This window comes from Bombus bifarius, unplaced genomic scaffold, assembly GCF_011952205.1.
Source record: "Bombus bifarius isolate JDL3187 unplaced genomic scaffold, Bbif_JDL3187 scf7180000007996, whole genome shotgun sequence".
NCBI classification, from domain to species: Eukaryota; Metazoa; Arthropoda; class Insecta; order Hymenoptera; family Apidae; genus Bombus; species Bombus bifarius.
Genome location: NW_022884376.1, coordinates 5,235,883 through 5,244,539, shown reverse-complemented (window position 1 = coordinate 5,244,539; position 8,657 = coordinate 5,235,883). Strand labels below are relative to the sequence as shown.

Sequence of the window (8,657 nt, the reverse complement as noted above, 5' to 3'; positions counted from 1 at the left end):
AGTTATAAATTACTTGGTTCAATACAAACCAAAAATATTTTTAAACTACGTCAAGGTTTTAGATAATGAAAAATAATAAAATTAAGAAGAAATTAAATATAAACAGAATCAGTTATAATATTAGTGTTTGATCGTAATTCTGTAGAAAATGGTGTTTTAAAACAATATTAAGTTTATGTCAGAAATTTACAAACATTAATTTTGAAAATATTTCATTACTCTCTTTACAGAATTAAGTACAACAAAATTAAATTGCGATTGCACAGCATTAATCCATAACGTAACAACGTAACTCACAAAATAAATAAACACGTGAAACTGCGGCTCCGACAATGAATTTGAAGTACATTGTAAGTTTGTAGAGAGAAATTTGAATCTTTTATGTCGATAAATTAGGTATCTGCTACATCTATTTATGTATAATCAGGTATAATTAATTTTTAAGATTCAATATACATATTTTAGTATTAATAGAGCTATAGACGCCTTTATTATAAGTTTTTTGTCAGAAATTTTTACTTACGTGCTTTATTTATTCTATAGATCGTATTATAAATGTGTTTACATATTATAAATGTATTGCGAGTACACGTATAATTTATAAAATCATAGAGAAACTTTCAATCATCCAATGAATTTTTCATTGAACATTATGTACATGTAAATACATATTAAAGTCAAATATTAATGTATGTCAATAATATTTTATACAACTAAAAAGTGATAATTATATTATTAATATTTATGACATTAAAAAATGTGTAAGTAAACAATTATAATGTATTATCTATATTTTCTATCAGTTATTTTTTTATTAAAATAATATCCTGAATTGTCTATTGTACATTACTTTGTTATTTAATTTTGTATTTCTTATAAATAAGTATTAACTTTTTGATAATTAAAAATTCAGTATTGTTAATATATACAATAACAACGCGTATGTAAATTTTTATTATATGAAACAAAATATAAAAATAATAATAAATTGAAGAAAAAAGATAATCCATGAAATCAAATAAGTTGTAATCTATTAAAAATAAGGTATTATTATTTATTACACATAAGCAAACAATTAATCACAGTATAGAAAAAAGCAATTTGCTTCAGTGGTAAATAATAAAAATATCCTTTCGTACTAGATGTCATAAGTAGAATGCAGGTTCTAGGAATATAATAAACATTTTTCATATTGTAGAATTTAATTGACAGTATGAAATTATATATAGTCGGATAAAAAATTTGAATGTTTTTATGACTTCGAACCGCAAGTTTAGATATAATAAAAAGGTAAATCTTAACAATAACTTCACAAACTGGCACTGGTTGAAATATGTATAGTTTTTGTAAGCATGTACGAAATTTTATGGTAAATTTACTAGTTGTAATTAATGATATATTTCTAATAATAATATTGTGATTAGCATTATTATCACTTTAATTAGAATTCGTTATTTTGGCAACTTACGGTTCAACGGAAATTTTACATTTCTTTACATAGCCGTGATTGTACAGCTTAATCGACATAGGTTTACCACGATGTCACAATTGATTCACATATATTTCGTTTTCATTTTTTACTGGCATTACGTTTAACGATTGTAGCATATATATATATATATATACATACATACATACATACATACATACATACATATATATATAAATATATCATGTATTTGACTTTACAAAAATTTATTTATGTATATTTACGAAAGTAAGAAAATACGAAACGCCACTAAGGAATTATTATTCAATGATAAACGTAAACATTTTAAATTACAGGCTTTTAGGTATAAAGGGTAGGGCTAACTCTTGAGCAGGAGGAACAGGGAAGTTAAGTTTATAACTATCAATATTAAGGTAATAATCGTACAGATAATTTTTTTGCATTATGTATATGTGTAAATTAGTTTTTTAGTTGTTTATTATGTAAAAGGTGAGCTGCGTGTATTTCCTTTATGTTCTTCGTATCAATGGATGGTACGTCAGTGGCGGTGGTATAAACTTCATAGAGATGTGTGATTTTATCTTTTATTGTCACACATACTCTGCCTCCCTTTTTCTGCTTAAGAATGGGTCAGGCTATATCCGTTTTTAGTGGCACTGTTGTCCATTAGCTTAATGCAGAGCATCGGTTTCTTTCTTACAGTGCTTACGGCTTCCCTAGGGAGAAATAAGAAAAAAGTTTATTCAAACACACTCATTATTATATATTATTTTGTTGAATAATTTAATTGGTAAAAACGTTATAGAACTTACCAGAATTAAATAAGTCTTTCCATTTGAATAATTGTTCATCTCCTACAAACACTCCTCTTGGCTCTTTCTGACACACCTCGCCACCTTTCTCTTGAATTCTGCATAGCTTTCCCTCCACTCTTTCTACAGTATTGCAATTAATATCAGTAAAAACAGTTGAAATGATATAGTAATCTAAATTTGTACAATACAGAATATTACTTACGGCAGCATCCACATTAGCAGGACTTTCATCATTAGGATCTGCAAGCATACTAATAACACTTATGAGAATAGTCTCAACTGTGTGAACTGGTAACCACCGTTCTGATGCTTTTTCATAGCCCCACTTATCATCTCCAGGTTCATGTAAAATCGATATGCATACATTACCGTTCTTTTCGACTATAAATATAAAATTACATTACAATTTTTATTTTGTTATATAACATATATAAAAATCTTACTGTTAAAGAAAAAGTCTTACTGTTTGGATGCCATATTTCTGTTATGAACTTCATTCTCGGTGGCCTAAGTGGATATTCTTTTGGAAACTGTAAGTGTGCTTTGAAAAACCCACCTTCACTAAAATGTAAAAAAATATTTGTAAAAATATGTATGATATGCACATATGTATGTATGATATTATATATTATAAAATAAACAAATTAGTATCTTACTATAATGTGTCTGGAGGTCCAATAATGAGTACTTCCCACTGATATATGTCATTGTCGTCTATGAGGCCTGCTGAAAACCCTTCTACTGGGTTTTTATTTAATTCTATAGAAGAGAAGAAAATTTAAATCAAGTTTTTGTATTTTTAAATAATTTTCTCATGAAATTGAACTTGAAAAATATTTTGGATTAATAAGAATTTCATATATCTAAAATGCGGAACAATAAAATAATATTAAAACACTGGAAATATGCTTGAATCAGCAAGCACAGAACAGTCCAAAAATAAATACGATTGATCATTCTTTGAATCGATAATAAAAACATCGAAAGAAATCGTCAATACAAAGAAACATTGGTCTGGATACATCAAAAGGATACTTTTGTTATTCAGTGTTGTTTAGGTTAGGTCAAATTGAAACGCACAAAGCAACCGTCATATACCCACGGGGTTAGCGAGACAAAGGTGACACGATATTTCATGTAAAATTCAACGATAAAGATTAATTAACAAAGAAGAACGAAATCACGATAAATGGTAGGAGCAAATTTTCAGGAATTTCATTGTTTCATTCGTTGCCTTAGAAGTAATACAGTAGTTATGGTTCGAAGATTGACCTTCGGTGGTCGTTGCACGGCATGGTTTTCTCTGTCTTTTTTTTAGTCGAAACCGCGTTGTATTCGGTGACGCGCGAAATGCTATAAATAACGTTGCCTGCAATTATTTTCGGTAACAGCGTAAACGGCCTTCGTCGTGCATGAAAATCGTTCATAAGAAAATTTAGACCCGATACGGATGTAACTACTAGTAAACGCGATATTAAATGCTAGGTTAAAGTTATTCATGGGAGGTACACTACGGTTCCGTAGCCGTATTGATTTTCACGCCCTAATCAGGCGCAGGGCCATCGTGAGACTACGGAAGGCTTAATCGGTGCTCACATAAGGTTACAGAGGTTTCGAGAAAGTGATATTTCGACAGAAAAAATGTTCACAAAAGCCAATCTCAAGGGTCGAATCACAACGATGATGAGATCGCACGAGTTTGGGGTATGAGAACGGTTCCGGCTTTTCGTTCAACTCGAATTTGAGGCACCGATCACACTTAGCACTTATACTGGCTTTGCTGGATACCTGCTAATTGTTTTCGTAGTAGAAGCGCGGACTGTGGCTCTGACATTAATAAAAGTTCCGTTAAATAAGACTAAAGCTGAAAACAATCACTTTTGCTTGACTGGAAAGATGGCTAGGTACGTCGCGGAAGCAATGACTGCGCATGCGCTACTGCTTAAACATATGTTCTTCCGTCTTTCCTATGCGCCGGTCTGATTAAACAGCTACGCATTCTGTTGGAGATTTTGCAAATATTACGGATCTTTTCGCTGTCGATAAGTAGTTTCCAGTAATTAAAAGATAATAAAAATATCAACGAAAGACAGATTGGACCTAACATCTGATGTAATTTTGTGTCACGCTATTGACTAAGGACCTCGTCTGTGGTCACACGTTTTAGGGATTCCAGAATACACTTACCATTTTAATATCATTCCCAACGTTACCGATTCAGCGTAGGATAAGATTGCAACGCTTGTAGCGATTAGAATTGGAACTAAATTTTAATGTGACATCCTGGACTTAAAATTATGTAATCATTGACTAAGGGCAGGTCTTCGTCGCTGTTGTGATCTTAACAGTCCTTGGTCAATGATATACATAATTCCTATATTCGCCGTAGCAAATCGCAGAGGGCGTAAGAAACATTGGTTTCTTCGAGGTCGATACTTTAGAAAGTGGGTAAAAATTGGTTTTCCTTTTGTTAACAGATAAAATACTAGAAATGCAGAGGATGAATCGGTGTATGCGAGGAGAACTTTAAACAATTAGATCGTACAAGTTCCTTCGATTAAGCGATACTAACGTAAAATGTCTTATAGCCGAAGTTAAAATAAATGTAATCTTTAAATCATATTACTTACACGTAATATTCAATTAGTACATACGTAAGTTACAGTGCCATCTTACACAATTTTATAGGAAGTGCGTCTAATGCGATGTACCTTATATAGATTACATATTATATCATATTATAAAATTATATTTATTTGTAAATTGTTCTATATTTCTTTCAATCTATCGAATAAATCAATTTTCCTAAAGGGAATGTTTCAACCGTTATCAACATAAAACTTTCGTACGTAATACCGCAAGTCGTGCAATAGTCTCACAAAATAATTCTTACTAGTTATTCATTTATACGTACAAATTGCTATTGTGATACGTCTTATATAACTAAGACATAGGTAGCCTAGAAACGATAATGAGCATAAGAAACGTAATGTAACGAATGTAATATAGAAGGATACGGTCAGAGAATACGAAGCAGAAGGCACGCAAGAAGTAAAATCGAACGATTCGATCAAATTAAAAAGAAATATTCCTTCGATTTCAATCATTAACGATCTTGTAACCTTATTTTACGCTGAATCTGAGAAACGTTGAAGCGGATCGTTCGATATCTTAACTATTCTCCGGCCTACTTTGCAACGAGGATTCGATTTAAAGGGACCGCAAAGCAAACGTACGATCTCATCCTATTATCTGATGACGCGGTTCAACGCTGGGATCTATGGAAATCCAGGGCGTGGCTTTAATAATGCCAAACGATCGAGAAACGCGGAGCAAGGAAAAAACTTGGAGAAGTTCAGCTCCTCTTAGGGAGATAGCCACCACTCCTGCAGTTGTCCGTTACCTTCGGATTGGTTCCCACCTTTTTACGAGGATAAACGACCCGGCGACGAAAGTGCCGACGATTTCCTCTAAACCGATCATCGCTCGGTACCCATCGATGTAATATAGGGCGAAGGAGCTCCGAGTGAGAAACATTTCTTCACGGGAATCGGCTTTGATTCATACTTCGCTAGCAGGCTCACTTTTTTTTCCTTTATTTTTTCCAACCGGAATTTACCGGAGAAACGGATTAGGTTTATCGAACCGAGGGAATAGACGTTAGGGTGGGAATTTGGTTAGTAACGAGGGATATTTTAGAAGACTTACGATTAAGTAACGACAAGGGTATATACAAAAATGTTACGAGGAAATTTCATATATATCGGATAAATTAGAAAATATATATTTGCAAAAATAGGGAAAGTAAAATATGCAGGGTGGATTATTTTTTTCTACCTTCAATAGCAGCGAATATAATTTTGAGACTGGATTTATGCGTGATATTATTTGACACTTGTATATTTATAAATCCTACGTTTTCTTTTGTTCCTTAAAAATACTGTACGGTACTTACCGTTACTTAAAAACACATAACGTGCTACACGTAATCCATTCTGGTAACAAAGCAAGTATTCTACCATGAAAGAATTTCATCGCCAGATTTTATTGCTGGTCATCTTTTCCTCGATACCTGCAATAGCGGATAATACAATTTTATTGTTCGATTTAAGCGAATCACCTGTGTATTTATAAATTCTATATCTTCTTCCTTTCATTGAAAAGCTGTATTACTTATTGTTAGCCGGAAAATCACGATATAATGCGTGTCCGACGATAAACCGAGTATCCCTACCGTAGAGGAATTTCGTCGACGATGCATGGAGCGACGATCACGACTTTTTTAATCTGTCGGTTTATTCGTCAGTTTAAACAGCAAGATCGACACGAGGGCGACACAATATCCGTCGAAGGAAATATTAAAAGAGTCATTTCCACGTCCCTTCAATTTCAGCCGCATGAGAAGCCGATTAATAGCCGGGGATAATATCCGATCTCGATTCGTCAAAAATACGTGGAATTACCTGTGGCAAGAGCGAGAGAAAACATTGGAAGAAGTAGAAAAGCGACATGACACGAACGTCTGATACGATTCATAGTGATCATACATACTGGTACGATTAACAGTTACCTAAGTACCTACAAGTTGGAAAGTATCGAAAGATGTCGAGATCAATATTCGATATTAATGCCTTTTCAAACGATATCTAATTCTATTAGGTTGTCTGAAAAGTTTCTTTCGTTTCATAAGGTGATCATAGATGAACCACAATTTCTGTTTTATATTATTATATCGAATTAGGTGTGATCCATTTCGTTCTATCTCTGTTATTATGTTCGTGCATAATTCAATGAACTAATATAAAACAAAAAACATTGTGCGTCTATTATTTCCTTATAAAACGAAAGAAACATTTCGGACGACCTATATAAACGATCTGATTCTATAGCAATGGAATAGATATCGATATTATGGCCGATATTTGAGAATAGATTTTTAAGCTACTTTATAAATAATAAGATAACAAGTAAATACATAAATATAAGTACGCGTAAGTAAGCTCATAGATGGTTAATATCCAGTCCCTTGTAAAGCTTAATTGTTTAAATCGATTAATAATACAGCGCTGACTATCAGCCAGTATTAATTCACACGTTATAGAGGATAGCAAAGGAATTTTAACGTGTTCGATATGCCAGAGTATTTCTGTGATTCCTATCGTGACCAATTGCAAAATGATCTTTTTCTTTCTTGCTTTTGCTTCAAAAATGTCTAGAACACTCGCTAGAATGTTAAAAATTATTTAGAAAAGACGACGTCGATATCGACGTTATCGCTGATGGGCTACTTCCTCTTCGATACGTGTACTTATTAACGCGTTAATAAATACACCATTCATACTCCGTTTCTACAGTATCAATAGATACTTCAACAGAAATATCAAATCGATACCGATATTTAAATACGAAGAGCAACTTTTGCGCAAGCAAACTGGCATACCGATAGGTAGGCAGAGCGATATCAATGCCAAGACTAGTAACGAGGATAAAACAAGCATTCTATAGAATACAGGAAAAAGACGAAGAAATCCCATGGCGAAGCAACGGTGCAGCCAGTGATTTGCGACTGGTCCTTCGGGTATTTCCGTGGCCCCGTCAAAATAAATTGTTGTTTCCCCTTGTGAATTAGAGGAGGACGGACCTGGTAGCCGCGAATGCCTCAAACAATATCGTTAGTACCTTCGAGACTTGAGGGAGATCTCCTCTTCTCTTCCACGCCGCCCCTTTTCTTTCTCTTCTTCTCTTTCTTCTCCACGATTCTATTGTTCGCCGTCTCGCTTCGACCACGTCCAGCACTGAAATTTATGATACGTCGCGCATTTATATGCCCACACCCTCCATAAATTTTACTTTACGCGCATGTAAGTGGCTCCACTTTTGTTCATAGATTCCTTCGACTGTCAGATTTATGCCCACGTACGTGCTACGGTTCGATGGCCGAGACACGGTAGAGGCGGGCACGGAAAGGGAAGGATACTGTCCTGCCATCGAACGATAAAGCTACCGAATTGCCGTGATAATATACCGCGACATCGAAAGTCGGTTATGCGTAGAATTTCTATGGTTTTTCTAACGCGAGATGTTTTCAAATGTTGGGATCGGAGAACGTACAGTAACCACGAAAACAAGAGAGAGAAAGAGATTTAATAAAGACGGAACGAAATCGTTCATAGAACGCGGATTTTATGGAAATTTGTATCTCCGTAAACGATAATCGAAGGAATAAAACCTGTACGATCTATATGCTGGCTCTATTTATTTCTCTTCAGTCGGCTGATTACTCTTCTCAGAATTTTTCACACAATTGCGATACGACCACAAGTCATAAATAAACTATGGCTCTGCATGCGAATTTACGTTTTTATAGATTCTAACAAAAGGCTGCAACTCGA

General features: G+C 33.8%; 1 protein-coding gene across 2 annotated transcripts; it reads right to left on the bottom strand.

Annotated features, from left to right (window-relative positions):
- Positions 1 to 1,678: 1,678 nt before the first annotated feature.
- LOC117205989 (ubiquitin-conjugating enzyme E2 G1) lies at positions 1,679 to 4,211 on the bottom strand. Of its 2 annotated transcripts, none has more exons than XM_033444888.1 (6): positions 4,054 to 4,211; positions 2,922 to 3,024; positions 2,729 to 2,826; positions 2,468 to 2,646; positions 2,263 to 2,385; positions 1,679 to 2,166 (listed from the first exon to the last, which is right to left on the bottom strand). In XM_033444888.1, exons 1-5 carry the CDS (start codon positions 4,097 to 4,099, stop codon positions 2,305 to 2,307), a joined length of 507 nt encoding a protein of 168 aa, XP_033300779.1. In that variant the 5' UTR covers positions 4,100 to 4,211; the 3' UTR covers positions 1,679 to 2,166; positions 2,263 to 2,304. The 2 variants fall into 2 exon arrangements, with proteins under 2 accessions (XP_033300779.1, XP_033300780.1); XM_033444889.1 differs by lacking the exon at positions 4,054 to 4,211 and adding an exon at positions 3,538 to 3,560.
- Positions 4,212 to 8,657: the final 4,446 nt, after the last annotated feature.

Coding starts and splice junctions, on each gene's coding strand:
- LOC117205989 (XM_033444888.1), bottom strand. CDS start 4,099: ATGTCAGAGCCACAGTCCGCGCTTCTACTACGAAAACAATTAGCAG. Junction 3,025..4,053: donor ACTACGAAAACAATTAGCAG/GTATCCAGCAAA, acceptor TCTCTTCTATAG/AATTAAATAAAAACCCAGTA. Junction 2,386..2,467: donor CTGCTAATGTGGATGCTGCC/GTAAGTAATATT, acceptor GCAATACTGTAG/AAAGAGTGGAGGGAAAGCTA.